Source organism: Triticum dicoccoides, chromosome 1B, assembly GCF_002162155.2.
Source record: "Triticum dicoccoides isolate Atlit2015 ecotype Zavitan chromosome 1B, WEW_v2.0, whole genome shotgun sequence".
NCBI lineage: Eukaryota > Viridiplantae > Streptophyta > Magnoliopsida > Poales > Poaceae > Triticum > Triticum dicoccoides.
This window is the reverse complement of record NC_041381.1, coordinates 10,587,435-10,605,356: the sequence shown is the minus strand read 5'-3', so window position 1 is coordinate 10,605,356 and position 17,922 is coordinate 10,587,435. Positions and strand designations below refer to the sequence as shown.

General features: G+C 47.0%; 1 protein-coding gene and 1 pseudogene across 1 annotated transcript; both read right to left on the bottom strand.

Annotated features, from left to right (window-relative positions):
* Window positions 1–9,415: 9,415 nt before the first annotated feature.
* On the bottom strand, window positions 9,416–10,799 carry LOC119299172 (annotated as a pseudogene).
* Window positions 10,800–14,514: 3,715 nt separating this feature from the next.
* On the bottom strand, window positions 14,515–15,918 carry LOC119349965 (putrescine hydroxycinnamoyltransferase 3-like). Its single transcript, XM_037618041.1, has one exon. It carries the CDS (start codon window positions 15,916–15,918, stop codon window positions 14,515–14,517), a length of 1,404 nt encoding a protein of 467 aa, XP_037473938.1.
* Between the last annotated feature and the right edge of the window lie 2,004 nt (window positions 15,919–17,922).

The window sequence follows — 17,922 nt, the reverse complement described above, 5'->3', positions numbered from 1 at the left end:
TTTGGCCAACTAGATTCATTTATCTTCAGTGGGGCAGGTGCATTGTGATGGGTTCAATCTTGCGGTGATGTATATCCCAGTGACAGGAAGGGACAAGATGCGTATTTGTATTGTTACCATTAAGGGTAAAACGATGGGGTTTATTCATATTGATTAAGTTTACTTTGTCTACATCATGTCAGCTTCCTTAAAGCGTTACTCTGTTTTCATACTTAATATCATAGATGCATGCCAGATAACGGTCGATTGGTGGAGTAATAGTAGTAGATGCAAGCAGGAGTCGGCCTACTTGTCTTGGACGTGATGCCTATACATGATAATTTTCTTGAATATCTTCATAATTATGTGCTTTTCTATCAATTTTCCAACAGTAATTTGTTCACCCATCATATGCTATGTGTTCGAGAGAGAAGCCACTACTGAAAACTATAGCCCCCGGGTCTACCTTTATCATATTACAAAAACCAAAATTTCTTTGCTGCAATTACAATTCTTTTATTTTGCTTTTGCAATTTATCTATCTGGCACTACGAGATCTGATTCTTGCAATTTACGAGTTCAAAGGGATTAACAACCCTCTTGCCAGCGTTGGGTGCAACTAATTGCTTTTGTGTGTGTAGGCGCTGTTCACGAGGTTTGTGTGCTTCTCATATTGGTTCAATAAACCTTGGTTCTCACTGAGGGAAAGTACTTATCTCTACGGTACTGCATCTCCCCTCCTCTTCGGAGAAAATCCCAACACAACTCACAAGTAGCAGTCACCACCGCCACCGACCTCCATCCCTCGACAGCATGGTTCATTGGCGCCGGTGGCAGTATTGGCCTCCGGCGAGGTCCCTCAATCCGCAGTCACTATCACCTTCCATAAATCCATCAACCCCTACCTGCTCCTCCCCTTCAACATAGACGGCAAGCACCTCCCCTCCTTGGAACAAGCTCTACACTCCGGTTCCTTGTTCGTGCATGTGCAGTTCGTGTGAGTGCAGTGCCCAATTGTTTTTGCAGAGCAGCAAGAGAAGAAAAAAAGAATGAGACCACCCGTCGAGCTCCACCATGAGCGATGCTCCCAGCGGTGAGGTGCACGGGTGTTTACTTCATCAGGGTGCGCAGTGTGAAGTTAGCTGGGAACTGCGCTTGCAGTTTGGCTTATTTTGTTCTTGAGAAAACCTATTTCAAACCGTCGTTGAAGTTCACTTCGTGCTTGGCGCAATTCACGTTCGAGTCCATGGGCCGTAGAGCTGTTCTGTTTGAGTATTGTTTGCAGCTCTCTAGATGTTTGTTGTATTGCACTACATAAGAAAATGCCCCCCTCCCCATGGTTGTTGCATTGCAGTTCGGCTGGGTTGCTTATGCAGATTTTTGGTACGTCTCGAGTGAACAACTTGTGTATAATAATGATGTATCAATTTGTAGGGGCTTGTTTGCTTTTTAAATGATACTTGGATGCGGCTCAGTTTAAAATTTTACGTTCTTCATTCGCTGGAATGAGGGGGAAATACACCACAAGAAGTTCACTTCTTTTTTGGTGCAGTTTGATTCATCGTTTTGGCGATTGAAAACACAGAAAAAATATTTTTAAGAAAGAATATACATGCAGTTCAATCGTATTATTCTCATGCTTTTTCCATTTTCAGTGAACTGTACCCAACCGAGTACCGTTAGTGTTTGTAGTTCTGTTTTCCATCGCATGTATTTCACTTGTTGATTTGGGTCACGAGTCCCGTGCAGTTCATCGTGTGGTGAATCCCGTGCAGTTCAGTACTCTCAAACTCGTCAAATGAAAAAGGCAAAAAGTAACCGAAATATATAAAAGCAATGTAGTACACTTGCCTCTACTTTGGAGTCCGAACACGAATAGAAAAAAGGACAAAAAGGAATAATGTAGTACTCTTTGCTCGTGTCTACCGTCCCAAACATATTAATAAAAAGATAAAAAGACAAAAATAGTAATCCTGTTCAATTTAATAGTGTTGCGGTTGACTTTCAATAGTGTTGTGGCTCACATATGCCCACTGTAAATCGGAAAAAAAATAGGAAAATCACAAAATAGTAATGCGGTTCGCTTTCAATAGTGTTGCGGTCGACTTATGCCCAATCTGAAGCGCATTCCACTTTCTCGTGTGACAAAAAGAAAGTAATAGGGTGCACTTATTCAAGTTTGGAAAGTTCTCTTCTAGTTTACTCAATTGCATTCAACTCACGCGGTTCAATTATCTCTCTAGTGTAGTTCACTAATTGATTTTCGTTCCGACAAAATTTAATGTGTTTCACTGCCCTCGTCTCAGTGTTTCTTTTGTCCGTTCATAAAAAACTTAGAAAAAATACGAAAGAAATCATGCAGTTCTTTTGCCGTTCGATGCAGTGCGGTTTTCAGTCTTAAGCAGTGCGGTTTCCTGGCTGATGCAGTTCAGTTCATTAATTTTAGTATCGCAAAAAACAGAGTGTCTCCATTTTAGTAAATTCAAAACTGTTGTTAAACCGTAAGGAACTAGAAAGAGTGGGCTATATGAAAAAAATTGCGCCTCTTTGATATTTACAACAGCATAATATTTGCATAATTTCGATGAGAAATTTAGAAAAATTCGTGAAAATACGGTCGCTGCCACTCATCGGGCGCTGCACTTTATTCAAAAGTCATTTAGAACCGTGAGGAATCTTGAAAAGGGTTCAACATATGAAAGTTGCATCTATTTTATAACTTTGAAACGGCGTAATACACTTCTTGGTTCAACAAATGATTAAAAAATTACAGAGAAAAAAGTACCGAAAAATCACAAAATTTGGAAAAGAGAGTTTTTGTGTATCGGTTAATTTGAAGCTGCTCTTTCCAACGGCATATCGTTGAATCATTCCGACGAGTAGTTTGGGGAAAATGTGAAAATATGCTCGCTGCCACTCATCAAGGAGCGCACCTTCTTGAAACTACATTTAAACCACAACAAACTCGTAAAGTGTTCAACATGGAGAAGTTGCGTCTAATTCATAGCTTTCCAATCGTATATCACCTAGCACATGTTTGTCGGGTGCCATGGCAGAGACTCTCGGCTTTCCATTTTTGCCGAGCACATCCTGCCAAGTGCATGCTCGGCAACTACCGGCATGTGCCATGTTCTGTTGTCTGTCAAGACCCACACTCGGCTTACAGGACATTTATCGTGATCTTGTGTTCTGACACTCAGCAAACAACAAATAACTAGGCACCGACGATTTTTTCAATAGTGTTAGGGTGGACAACACGACTCGTCGGTAGCAAGGAGAAACGATGTCTGCTGACCATGCATGAAGTGCCCTGGAGAAGGAAACCTTATGAACGACTCAAACATATATTGATCAAACATACTACGCTCCTCCATACAGAAGAGCTTTATTTGGGGCATTTCAAAAGAGAGGTGGAAGTAAAACAAGCACGAGCTGGTTGCATGCCTCAAAAGACGAGGCAAACACTTATTGAAGAAGAAACCGGGCAGACAGCAGAGTGGTACGCCTAGACCAGCCCTAGATACGCCGCCGTGAGAGGCTTGTGTTAGATCAGATCGATGGAAGCATTCCTACTCCTCCGTAGAGGAGCCGCGTGTCTTTATATTGATTGGGGGCACAACTTGCCGTGGAGTATAAGAACCCACCGATCGCTAGGATCGCAGCTGGAGATATAGAAGTTTACACGGGAGACAGAGGAAGAGATAGATGTGGGTAGTTGAGATTACATAGCTTAAATATCTCTAAGTCTAACGCCCTCCCTTAATCTAAACTACCTATCCTAAATTGAGATTGTTCTTGAATGCTTCAAATGATTTGTATGGTAGAGCTTTAGTGAACCCATCGGCCACTTGATCTCTTGAAGGAATGAAGCGAATCTCCAGCTTCTTCTCTGCAACCCTTTCACGTACAAAATAAAAGTCTATCTCAATATGCTTGGTCCTGGCATGAAAGACAGGATTGGCACTTAGATAAGTAGCACCCAAATTATCACACCATAGGCATGAAATACGATGTTGCTTTACTCCCAATTCTTCAAGCAAAGATTCAAGCCAAATAATTTCAGCAGTAGCATTTGCCAAAGATTTGCACTCAGCTTCAGTACTTGACCTTGACACTATTGCTTGTTTCCTGGCACTCCATGAAATAAGATTAGAACCAAAGAAAACAGCAAAACCACCTATTGATTTTCTATCATCACTGCAACCTGCCCAGTCTGCATCAGAGAAAGCACTAACAAGTGTAGAGTTGGACTGTTTGAAATGGAGTCCCAAACCTACAGTGTGCTTTACATACCGTATGATCCTCTTGACAGCTGTCCAATGAGCAGAAGTGGGAGAATGTAAGTATTGACATACTTTGTTAACAGCAAAAGAAATATCTGGCCATGTTAAAGTTAAGTATTGCAAGGCACCAACAACACTTCTGTATTTGGTGCTTTCTTCTTCCTTAAGTGGCTCCCCTTCATATGCTGACAATTGTTCTGATGAAGATAATGGTGTAGGTGATACCTTACAATCCTTCACTCCCATCCGAGCCAAGAGTTCATTTGCATATTTTTCTTGTTTCAACACTATACCATCCTGAACCTTTTTAACTTCAATGCCCAAGAAGAAACTCAGATCACCAAGATCCTTTAAAGCAAATTCTGAGCTTAGGTCATGCAGAAGAGCATCAGTAGCATTCTGAGAAGAACTTGCAACTATAATGTCGTCTACATATATGAGCAAAAAGATAACAGTGTTTGCCTTGTTATATATGAAGAGAGACGTGTCAGCCTTTGATGCAATAAAGCCAAGACGTTTTAACTGCATACTTAGCCTAGAGTACCATGCTCTAGGTGCTTGTTTCAAACCATAAAGAGCTTTGTCAAGCTTGCATACATAATGAGGTTTTTGTTTGTTTTCATAACCTGGTGGTTGCCTCGTATAGACCTCCTCTTCCAGAACACCATGCAAAAACGCGTTCTGAACGTCTAGCTGCCTTAGACTCCATCCCCTAGACACGGCAATAGCAAGCACAAGTCTGATTGTCGCAGCTTTAACCACAGGACTAAATGTATCCTCATAATCAATACCATAACGCTGCTTAAATCCTTTAGCAACGAGACGTGCTTTATACCTGTCAATGGAGCCATCTGCCTTTTTCTTGATCCTATACACCCATTTGCAATCAATAACATTTTTACCTTTCCTGTTTGGCACCAGATGCCATGTTTTGTTTCTCATCAACGCTGTGTATTCCTCATCCATAGCCTTTTTCCACTTTTGATCCCCAAGTGCATCATCCAATTTTGTTGGCTCTCCTGAAATACACAACATGCCATATCGAATAGTGCCATCAGTTCTGATTTTTGGATTCTTAATACCTTTTTGTAGCCGAGTTGAAACTCTTGATGTGATTGGTGGAGGCTGCTATAAACGTTGGCGCACTACATTGCTGGTCGCAGAAGATCCTAGGGAGGAATCAGGAGATGCCACATCGGATCCAGTGGCCACGGGTATAGTTTCTTCTGTCTGCGCCGTACCACACGTTGCCACAGAGGATCCCGCGCCAGCTGAGTCTGGCGGACGTGCGCGCGAGTCGCGTCTCGCGATTGGCTGCATGCGCGCGCCAGCCGAGGAAGATCCCCCGTGTGGGGATGTGTCGGGTGCGGAGTGCGTTGCCCGCGCGTGGTCCTGCGGGCTGACCGACTCGCGATCCGAGGCGGATATCTGCGCCTGATCCGAGGAGGATCAGCGTGCAGGGGTGGCAGGCGCCGCCAGATCTTCCTCGTTTGCCGCGCCAGCTTCGTCCTCTTCTTCCACATGAAATACATCATCGTTTTGAACAGGATTTTGATCATTTTGATCGTTGTGGACGCCATTTTCTTCAGGAACCTGCACACACGGAAGACAAGGAGTGGTTCCAGTAGGAATACTATCATCATCATGTTGGTTATTGCAATTGTTTCCCCCGTGATCAAAATCTCGAAGTGTAGATGGAAGAAGTAGAATTTCTTGACGAAGGAGGGCACCGGAATCAGGATGAAGAGTTTCAAACAGAAAAATTGATTCATCAAACACAACATCGCGAGATATATAAACTCGACCTGTGGGAACGTCTAGACACTTTACTCCTTTGTGCATGGGACTATATCCCAAAAATACACATTTTTTTGGAACGAAACGCAAGTTTGCGTGTATTGTATGGTCTTAGGTTAGGCCAACATGCACAACCAAATACTCGATGAGATTTGAAGTCTGGCTTAATACCAAAGAGACGTGTGATGGGACTTTCAAGTTTGATGACTTTGCTTGGTCGAATATTTATGAGATATGTGGAAGTGAGAAAAGCTTCATCCCAGAATTTTAGGGGCATGGAAGCATTGGCTAGCAGTGCTAGTCCTACCTCAACAACATGGCGGTGTTTCCGTTCAGCTGACCCATTCTGTTGCTGAGCATGGGGACAAGAAACATGGTGAGAAATTCCAATCTTTTGAAAGAAAGAATTTAATGTTTCATACTCACCACCCCAGTCTGTTTGCATGGCAAGAATTTTTGAGTCTAGTTGGCGTTCAACAAGGTTTTGGAAATTGAGAAACACTTGGAAAACATCAGATCGTTTCTTTAGCAAATATATCCAAGTGAACTTGCTAGAACCATCAATGAAACTAACATAATAGGAAAATCTGCCAACTGATGTGGGAGCTGGTCCCCATACATCTGAAAAAACTAACTGCAATGGAGCAGTGGATACACTTGTAGATATGGGATAAGGTAGCTGATGACTCTTAGCTTGCTGACAAGCATCACAAATTGACTCAACACTAGACTCATAGGGAAGATTATTCTTACTAAGGACATGCTTAACTATGACTGAAGAGGGATGACCAAGACGACTATGCCACTTTGCCGAAGAGGGTTTTGTGACACTCCATGCTTGTTTATTCGACCATGATGAAGATGAAGATGATATGAGTGGATATAGGCCTCCCTCGCACTTTCCTCTAAGTATGACCTTCCTCGTTGCCAAGTCCTTGATCACAAAAGAGTAGGGATAAAATATTATAAGAACGTTGTTGTCAAGGGCAAAGCGATGAACTGAAAACGAGATTTTTTGAAGCATGTGGAACACGAAGGACATTATTAAGATGTATATCTTTTACGGGGGTTTCAACAATCGATTTACCAACATGAGTGATGTCCATACCGGTTCCGCTTGCCGTGTGTATCGGATCACCACCATGGTACCTTTCCCACATCGTCAGCTTGTCAAGTTCCCCGGTGATGTGCTCGGTAGCACCGGAGTCGGCATACCAGTTGGTGTCAATGTCGTAGTTGTTGGTGACGAGGTTGGCTGCCTTCTTCTCCTCTTGATCATCATCATAGCGATGCCAGCACGCTCTTGCGCCACCAGCATGGAACTTATAGCAGATTTGGCACTCTGGATAGTCACCTTCTTGCTGCTGTTGTTGTTGTGGTTGGGGACGAGGCCGTTGTTGCTGGTAGCCCCCGCGACCAGAAGATGAAGCAGAGCGGTTCCCTCGACCGCGCCATCCTCTGGTGCTTCGGCCGCGTCCTCCCCTTCCACGGGACTGCCCGCGCCCCCTGTAGATGGCGTTGGCAGAGGAGCGGAAGCCTGCTGGTCCGTCCCCAAGCATCTCCATGCGCTGGTCAAACGCAGAGATTTGCGCGAACAGATCGTCGACGCTGATGGAGTTCTTGATTTCGACGATTGGTGCCACAACAGGATCATAGTCCCGATCAAGGCCAGCCAATATGTAGTCCACCATCTTCGGATCGGTGACCGGACGCCCAGCTGCAGCTAGCTCGTCCCCGAGGTTCTTCATCTTGGCGATGAAGGCGTTGCTCGACATGTTGCCCTTCTTGGTGTTGGAGATGGCCATCCGGAGATTGGTTATGCGGGATTGCGACTGCGCAGTGAATATTGTGGTAAGAGCAGTCCACAAATCGAAGGTGCTATCCTTACCGATGACTTGTGCAAGGATCTCCTGGGTGAGAGAGTTCAGCAGGTAGCTAAGAACCTGCTGATCCTTCGACAACCACGAGCCATACAGGGGGTTGGGTTCAATGGCCGTGGTTTTATCCGCCTTGGTGACTTCTATTGTCTTGGGCGGTGCGGCGTCGCTGCCGTTGAGAACGCCAGTCACTTGCGCTCCTCGCAGTGTCGGCATGACCCGCGCCTTCCACAGGAGGTAGTTCCCCCTTGCGAGCTTCTCTGTTGGTGGAGCTCCTAAGTTGAGGCCAACGGTGCTTGAGCTCGTGGCCATGGCTATGGAAGGGTGTTTAGGGTTTTGGTTTTGCTAGACGATAGGAAGAGACTTGGCTCTGTATACCATGTTAGATCGGATCGATGGAAGCGTTCCTACTCCTCCGTAGAGGAGCCGCGTGTCTTTATATTGATTGGGTGCACAACTTGCCATGGAGTACAAGAACCCACCGATCGCTAGGATCGCAGTGGGAGAGATAGAAGTTTACACGGGAGAGAGAGGAAGAGATAGATTTGGGTAGTTGAGATTACATAGCTTAAATATCTCCAAGTCTAACAGCTTGAAGATGCGCTGCTGGTCCGACTCGACCGCCGCCGCGAGCCGAGGCCATATGTAGGCGCTGACCAGCCAGGAGCCGTCGCCTCCCGGCCGAGCTGCGATCGACAGCCAGAAACTGTGCCCATTGATTTGATCCAGTGAGTGATGTTACGAGAAGAAGCCTCGACAAGTTGAATCCGGTACCGAAACAAGGATGACATTATTGAATATATTCTTTTTTCCTGTGCTTGTCAAGCTCAAGGCGAGTACTCGTCACTCTTGTGGTAGCTTGACCTCTCTTCTTGACACCGTGTGATACAGATTCCCGAACTGGGTTAGCACTTAACCCAAGTCGCATGATCCTACTTTCCGAATCTGATCACTCGAGAGGGTCCAGAGAATATCTCTCCAAATAGGAGGAGCAAATCCCATCTTGGTCGGCCATGTCTCGCGGCATATCTCACGGCCCACCCGAAAGCTACATTTATAATTACCCAGTTGTGGAGTAGTACGTGTTTGATAGACCCTAAGTGAGTCGATCCTCATCCGAGAACAGGCGAGGACCTTAGGTCTAGGACATGGCATAAATATTGTACTTGAGACTAACATATGACAACATCTCGCTGGGTATCAAAGTTGGTATGTCCAACTGCGTGGTCTCCATGCCCAAGTCCATAATATCGGTTTAGCATCTCTATAGTCATCAACAGAGTCGTATACTAGTCAAGGAAACCTTATGAATGACTCAAACATTTATTGATCAAGCAAACTACCCCTCCACACAGAAGAGCTTTATTTGGGGTATGCAAAATAGGTGGAAGTAAAACAAGCACGAGCTGCTTGCATGCCTCAAAAGACGAAGCAAACACTTATTGAAGAAGAAACCGTGCAGACAGCAGAGTGGTACGCCTAGACCAGCCCTAGATACTCCGCCGTGAGAGGCTTGAAGATGCGCTGCTGGTCCGACTCGAGCGCCGCCGCGAGCCGAGGCCATATGTAGGCGCTGACCAGCCAGGAGCCGTCGCCTCCCGGCCGAGCTCCGATCGACAGGTACCCCGAGCTGAGCCTCCCGTAGTCACACATGGGCATGGCCAGCACGGCGTGGCCGAAGCCGAAGTCGGTGTCGAGCGGGAAGGACGCGAACACCGTCTGGTTCAAGGTGGGCGTACCGAGCCCGATGACGCCCTTCTCCATCAGCCTCTCCGTCTTGTGCTCCTCCACCCAGTCCACCAGCTCCTGGGTGTACTCATCGTAGTCGATAGACGTGATGGTCTCCCGCACCATGGCCGCCACCTCCGCCAGCTCCTTCTCCTGTATCTCCTCAATGGCTGCCTCCCCGAGCGCGTAGGCCGTAACGTTGCCGAAGTAGTTGCCCATCGCCCGGGAGCTCCGGCGCCTTCACCCGCCGCCGCGCGTCCACCATCCACCCCATGCAGCAGCGCTCCTCCGGCACGCGGGACGCGGCCACAACGCGGGCGAGGGCCTTCCACAGGTACGCGGACACCGCCTGGACGCGCGACGGGCGCTGGAGCTTGCTGCTTGCCGCCTCCCGCAGGGCGGCGATGTCGCTCGCCTCGATGTAGTAGAGGCGCTCGACGAAGCTGTCGTGCGCCGTCAGCACGTTCACCAGCCGGTCATGGTCGTACGTCGCGAACATGTCGCTGATCGAGGCTCCGTACGACGGTGGCCTGCGAGGGCTGAACACCGAGCGGTCATGGTTGGGCGGTCCGTCGACGATGCGCCCGGTCCGGGCGAGCTCCGACCACCTCCTGAGGAACATGGTGAAGGCCTGGCCGTCACACACAAGGTTGTTGGTCGCCCACACGACGGAAAAGCCGCCGCAGGCGAAGGACAGCAGCTGAACCGAGAGCGTGACGTCCTCGGCGTATGGCAGCATTATCTTCTTCAAGGACTGCTCCGCCAGGCCGTAGTCCAGGCTGGCCATGGCGACTCCGGCCTCTCCAACCACCAGCTCTGCGCCTTGGTTGTCGCAGAGCAGCTCGGGGAGGCCGGAGCTTGGGTTGGTTTGGATGCGCCCGGCGAAATGGTGGAAGTCGGTGAGCAACGACGGGAGGATGGAGTCAAAGGTGGCCACAACCGCCGGGAAGTCGCCGGCCTTTGGGAGCTTGGGGTAGAGGCATACTATGGAGGCTTGCTCGTTGCCAGGGTATAGGTCGAGGTTTGAGAAGGCGGCTACGTGCGGCAGCATAGATGGGTCGGAGGCCTTGACAAGGCGGCGACTCAGCACGCGGATGCTCAGGTCGCCGGAGCCAATGGCATTAGCTGTTACCATATTCGACCTAGAGAGCTTGCTGCTAATTAAGAGTCTTCTCGGTCGGTTCGCTTCTGCATGCATATGCACGGCAATATATAGGCGGAGGAATGGGTGTACAAAGTTCAAAATTAGTATTATCCCAGTTTTTTTATTATAACTGATTAGCATATATAAACTATAAATGCCGACAAGCTTACAGGTATGGGTTCCCATATTAATGGGTGTACACATGTGGCACCCTCCATGGCCACCCGAAAAACTATGAGATGTGCATCGCTCGAATGGTTAGATTCTTTGTGGTGGAACCGGTTCCATCAGGGTTCAAGTTCTAAACTTGATAATCATGCTGGTATATTTTTTTAAATTTATTTTAGGCTTTTTATGATGTTTCTTCATTGGGAAGAGACTTTTCTGTCAACTATGAAGACGTTTGTGGTGTTCGTCAATCTCAAAATGATGTGCTGGTTCAGCATCTCAAAAATGCTCATCGAGATAGTGTGAGTAAATAGCATAAAACTACTGCAATTCTGGTTATGGTTACAAAATACTATCGAATTTTTTTCGCTGATAACTACCAAGTCGGGGGTCGGCTGTTTCAAAAACCCAAATCCCCGAGTCCTTATCAGTTGATCACGGTCATGACAGGTTGGGCCCGCACCTAAACAAACCGTCAGTTTGACCTTAGTTTGACCGTTAACTTACATGTGGGGCCCACATGTAAGTTTCCTCTTCATCTTCTCTTTCTTCTTCCTCTCTCTCTCTTCTCTTCTCTCTCTTGGTGTCTCCCGAGCAGCTCGGCCGTCTCCCCTCCCAAGCCGGCGACCCTCCCCTCCCCTTCCAAGGCGACGACCCTCCCTCTCCTCCCCACCCTGCCTATGGTCGTGGTAGGTGCTCGTCGGTGCTCCTAGTGGTGGCGGTGGCTTCGAGGAGGCATAGCAGATGTCGGCCTCGTCCGCGGCAATGGGAGATGCGCACTCCAGCAATGGCGCAGGCCGTCCACGTCTAGCTTGAGGAGCTCACAGCAGGGGATGGCGGCGGCCGCAGGTGAGGCACGGCGTGGCGGCAGCCGCAAGCGAGGCATGACGTGGCGGCAGGTGGGTCATGGCGTGGCGGCAGGCGACGAACGGCGCGGATCCGGCCGTTGCGGGAGCGGCTTGCCGGTCGGTGGAGGCAGCGTCGAGGTTCCGGCAGAGCGCTCCGGATCAAGCAAGCCGACGCGGGCGCGGCTCCTATGGAGACCTGATTGCCTTTTGCAAAAACTTGTAGGGACGTGATTGAAAACTCACATGGACACAATTGCTTTTTCAGAAAACTTATAGGGACCCTACTGCTTTTAGAAAACTTCGGAAAAACTAACGCCCACACATGTAGGCGTTTGTAGATCGCCCACACGCCTCCGTCACCACTTATTTTGCCACGTATAAATAGATGACATCAGCAGATTTTTTTTGGTTTTCGGCTTAAAAATGTTTTATCTCCTAAATAAAAAAGTGAACTAAAAATCGGTTTTCACCATTAAATCCGTCTCGACGAGATCTTCAAATCTAGACCCATGTTGATACGTTTCGATGATTTTTTTGCCCAGAAGTTGCCATGATGTTTACACTATAGTTGCCATAGTGCTTAACTAAAGTTGCCATGTGGCAATTTTAGTTTGTAGATCATGACAATTTTAGTTTTTTGATGATGGCAATTCTAGTACTTTGACCATGAAAATATTTTTTTATTGAACCATGGCAATTTTAAGTGCATGTATCATGGCAATTTTAGTTTATGGTGCATGGCAAGTCTAGTTTTTTAATTCTCTGTTTTATAAGTGAAAATTTATTTTTAAATATAAAAAAAATAGTTGAAACATATCATGGCAACTTCAGTGTAAATATCATGGCAATTCATGTGCAATAGACATGGCAACTTTTAACCAAAAATCTTTTTCGCTGAAATATATCGACATGAAATCTTGTTTTTAAGATCTTGTCGCGAGGGATTTAATGGTGAAAACGGATCTTCAATCGGATTTTTCATTTAAGAGATAAAACATTTTAAAAACTGAAAATCTGAAAAGATTCTCGCATGCATGCATGCGATGACATGGCAATCTATTTGCATTAGAGACGTGTGGTGCGTCTTCTTTCCTGCCACACGTGTGGCAGTTATCGACCTCCAAAAACTTACATGTGGGACCCACATGTAAGTAAACGGTGAAACAATCGGTTATCTTACGCATGGCCCCAAACGTCGTAATCGTGATCAATTACGAAGGACTCGACGATTTGAAACAACGGACCCCTAACTTGGAGCGGCAAAAAAAGAATTCAGTTGTTTTTTGAAACCCTGGTCCGAATTGTAGTAGTTTTATACCATTTCCTCAGATAGTTTATAAGTTCATAGAGCTGAGTGTAGGTGTGTTCATGTGAGCGTCGACGTTTGTCCTATTTTCAAATGTCTAGACACGTTTAACAGGTGTCTGAGTCTTTATCGAAACAGAAGTTTCAACACCTGATCGATTTGGGATTTTTGTGTGAATGTCATAGAGATGAAAACATGTTTAAACCTGTCTGGTCTGTGATCATGGACATGATGTCTTGGGCAAAGTTTGGTAGGCCATGTTGGTGGCGAGGTTGGCTCTTTGAGCCCTATATAAAGTAGAATAAAAACCTGAAAAGGCCACCAACAGAAAAAGATATGTTTTTTTGGCACTGAGAGAAAAAGACATGTTGCTTAGTGCTTTTTGGCAAGCCGGTTGTATTTTCTCGGATACTCATCTTAAACAAATTATAAGCCGAGTACCATCTGGAAAACACAAGGCATCCGCAGGTCCCTCATACTTAGCTCGTGCAAGCCGAATACAATGTAAAAAGACGCATGGCCTACACAAAGAACACAACATATTATGCAAAGAAAACACGGCCATACACGTGTAGCTCGCGGAAGCACCTGCCGTGCTTCTACCGCCCATGGTTTTCAATTTCAGTTTGAAAAAAAAAATCAGCACCAACCGAAATCATTGAAATTCAGTGATTTCGGTTTGTATTTCGGCCAAAGGGCTGAAATATTTACATGATTTTAATTAAATATTTGAAATTTCTAAAAAATATTTTGATTTATTGTGTACCATGGAAATTACTAAAATATTTTGGCGAAAGCGTAATATAATATTTTAATGTCTACTGAAATTAATGAAATTCAGTGAATTTCATTAAAATCTTACTGAAAGTGAAAACCATGCTATCGCCACGTGCTGGATGCCTGCATGACGGCATCTTGGTATTAGCCAAGCATCCTCTAACGCCATACTCAGCTTATATATTGCCCTTTGTTTTTTAAATACCTAAATATAGCGCTTGTAATCAATAAAATACACTCAGTTTATAGCCGAGCGGTGGGCTTGCTTGGCTATAAACCAAGCCTTCACGCCAAGCGGTGCGCAAAGAAAAAGAATAACCAATTATTTTTCGTAAATATGGAATAAAACTTATATGTGCACTCTGAGGATAAGCTTGTGCGGCATAATATTGGTAAAACTCAAAGATGCCATGCCATCGATAACCTAAACAAACCAATCCATTTATTTGGAAAATCGGGGCTAAAATCCATAGAAAATTATAAAGAAAACACAAAAACCAAAGTACATAGCACAACACGACGCAAGGATTTTATTGTTGGATGAAGAGCAAAAACCAACGGAATTTTATTGTTGGCCCAAGAACACGCCGAATAGCGTGTGTGTTGTCTAGGAGGCTGTGAGGCCAAGGTACTCCGCCGTGAGAGGCTTGAAGATGTGCTGCTCGTCGGCCTCGAGGGCGGCGGCGAGACGAGGCCATATGTAGGCACTGACGAGCCAGGAGCCGTCGCCTGCCGGCTTGGCGCTGATGGACAGGTAGGCTGAGCAGAGGTTGGCGAAGTCGGAGATGGGCATGGCCAGAGCAGCTTGGCCGAAGCCGAAGTCGGTGTCAAGCGGGAATGAGTCGAACACGGACTGGCTTAGGATCGGGCTGCCCAGCCCGACCACGGGAGTCTCCATCAGCCCTTGGCCCTTGTGCACCTCCACGAAGTCCACCAGATCCTGGATGTACTCCTCGTAGTTGACGGAGGCGACCGGCTCCCGCGCCATGGCCGCCACCTCCGCGAGCGACTTGCGCTGGATCTCCTCCACGCTCGCGTCCCCGTACGCGTAGGTCGTGACGTTGCCGAAGTAGTTGCGCATCGCAGAGGCTAGCTCGGGCGACGTGAGACGACGGCGCGCGCTCACCCACCACCCCATGCGGCAGCGCTCCTCCGGCACGCGGGAAGCGGCAACCACGCCGGCGAGGACCTTCCACAGGTACGCGGAGACCGCCTGGACGCGTGAGGAGCGGCGCTGCTCGGTGCTCGCCATCTCGCGCAAGCTGGCGATGTCGGCCGCCTCGATGTAGTAGAGGCGGTCGACGAAGCTGTCGTGGGCCGTCAGAACGTTTACCAGCCGGCGCGGGTCGAACGTCGTTATGTCGGCGGCGAGCGAGGCTCTGTACGACGGCGGGTTGCGAGGGCGGAACACCGAGCGGTCGTGGCATAGCTTTCCATCTCCATCTCCGTCGGCGACGATTTTGCCCGTTCGTGCGAGCTGGGACCACATCCGCAGGAACCTGATGTTGTCATGGCCGTCGCCGACGAGGTGGTTGGTTGCCCACAGCAGGGAGAAGTTGCCGCAGGCGAAGGACAGCAGCTGCACTGAGAAGGTGACGTCCTCCGCGTACGGGAGCATCAGCTTCTTCAGGGACTTGTCGGCCAGGCCGTAGTCCAGGCTCCCCAGGGCGACGCCGACCTCTCCCACGACCAGCTCCGAGCCCTGGTTGTGGCAGAGCAGCTCGGGGAGGCCTGAGCTTGGGTTGGTGCCGATGCGGCCGGCGAAAGGGTAGAACTCGTTGAGTAAGGCCGGCAGCAGGGACTCGAAGGTGGCCACCACGCCGGCGAAATCCCTGCCCGCCGGAAGCTTGGGATAGAGGCATAGTATGGCGACTTGTACGTTGCCGACGTACAGGTCGAGGTTGGAGAGGGGCACCACGTGCGGTTGGATGGACGGGTCGGATGCCTTCACCAGCCGGCGACTCACCACACGAATGCCCGGCTCGCCAAACCCATCTACAGCCATATTCATCGATGGATGTTGAACCTATCGATCGAGCTATAGCTAGCTACCCGCCGCTCGTTGTGGAACTAGCGCCCCCCGCCCTATATATATATATATATATATATATATATATATACACATGTATATTTCACGGCTGTGGCTTAGCTTTATTCCTTAAACTGTACTTCCTCCCGTCAGAATTAGTTGACACTCAAACAAATGTATCTAGACTCGAGAGTAACCCCTAAGATGTTCAAAATTAGTTGACACTCATACGAATGTACGAATGTATCTAGACTCAGGGAGTAATACCTAGAGTAAAATCGATTCAATTTTACCATTTTCCATTCATTTTGAACTGAATGCAGGTCCCTATCACCATAGACGACTCGCACTTTGAGGGCCTCCTAGAGAATGAGGAGGCCCCTGTCCTTTGCTACCATGTGAAAATTGCCAGGAAATTTGTAGCATTTGAAGGCAGCCTCGCTGGAAGAAGGTTGTAAAGATGTGATCAGGAAGTGAGCACAATTTTTCTATCTCTCAGTGTCCGCTCTTTTTCGATCTGTTAATCTCTGTTGGGTATACAACTTCAGTTAATTGTGTAGTTTCGACGACGCTTGCTCAGTAAGTGAGCGTTGTCTGGAAAAGGTATATGCAAATGGTATAAGCTAGAGTTGGTGTTCTTGTGGAACAATTCAACTATGTTGTGGTATATTTGGATGTCTTATAGCTACGTTTTGTTTGGCTGCTAAGCAGTGTTGGTGGAACATTGTAACTTAGTTGTGACCTGCCGTGTTTGTGGAACATTCTAGCTCACTAATGCTATATCTGGTTTTCTTCTAGTTATGCTATACTAGGCTATTTTCAAATTATATTGACTGGTGTGTGTCCATGCAAATAGGTAGTGCTCTCTGTTAATGGCCACCATTAATTAACTGCTAGTTGTTCATGGTCAACTGTTAAAATCCTTTTAACTGTTTGTTATTGCAACCAGGAAACGGTGGCTTTGTGCATTGGGTTGACAAGGAGTGGCCTGAAGCCTCGAAAAAGGCACTTCACGTGCTCTGGAGAAACTATGAAAAGTGTAGGGGTGCTAGAACCAAGGTAGGGCTTGGTCATGCAGAGTAAGTGCTTAATCTCAAAGACAAGTTTAAGCAGCTGGACTGCCAGTACAGTAATTTTGTTAGTGATGGGAAGAAGCACTGGGTCAGGCAATGCAAAAGGTGTGGCAAGAGAATTACCAAAACATGATGTCAGGGTATTCTATAGCCCCGCAGAAGCAGCTAGAGAACAAGCAATATGTGACCAGTGATGTCGAGACCATTCATGCTGTTGATACGTCTCCAACGTATCTATAATTTTTCATTGTTCCATGCTATTATATAATACATCTTGGATGTTTTATATGCATTTATATGCTATTTTATATTATTTTTGTTACTAACTTATTAACTTAGAGCCTAGTGCCAGTTTCTGTTTCTTCCTTGTTTTTGAGTTTCGCACAAAAGGAATATCAAACGGAGTCCAAACAAGCTAAAAATTTACGGTGATTTTTTATGAACGAAAATAAGCCCCCGAACCAAAAGAGTTGGGCCAGAAGAGTCCCGAGTCATCCACAAGAGTGGAGGCCCCCCACCCCCCTAGGGCACGCCCTCCGGTCTTGTTGGCTCCTCGTGGACCCCCTGACTTGTTCTCGACGCCAAATATTCCTATAAATATAGAAACCCCTAGAAATAAACCTAGATCGGGAGTTTCGCCACTGCAAGCCTTTGTAGCCACGAAAAACCAATCGAGAGCTCGCTCCGGTACCCTGCCGGAGGGGGAAATCACCACCGATGGCCATCTTCATCATCCCGACGGTGTCCATGACGAGGACGGAGTAGTTCACCCTCGGGGTTGAGGATATGTACCAGTAGCTATGTGTTTAATCTCTCTCTCTCTCTCTCTCGTGTTGTTGATATCACTATAAAAAAATACACTTCCGTGATGATACGTGTTTGTCACCGTAGGTCACGTTTTTTGTCATGTACA

Excerpts from the sequence above, each read along its gene's own strand:
- LOC119349965 (XM_037618041.1), bottom strand. The coding sequence starts at position 15,918 with ATGAATATGGCTGTAGATGGGTTTGGCGAGCCGGGCATTCGTGTGGTG.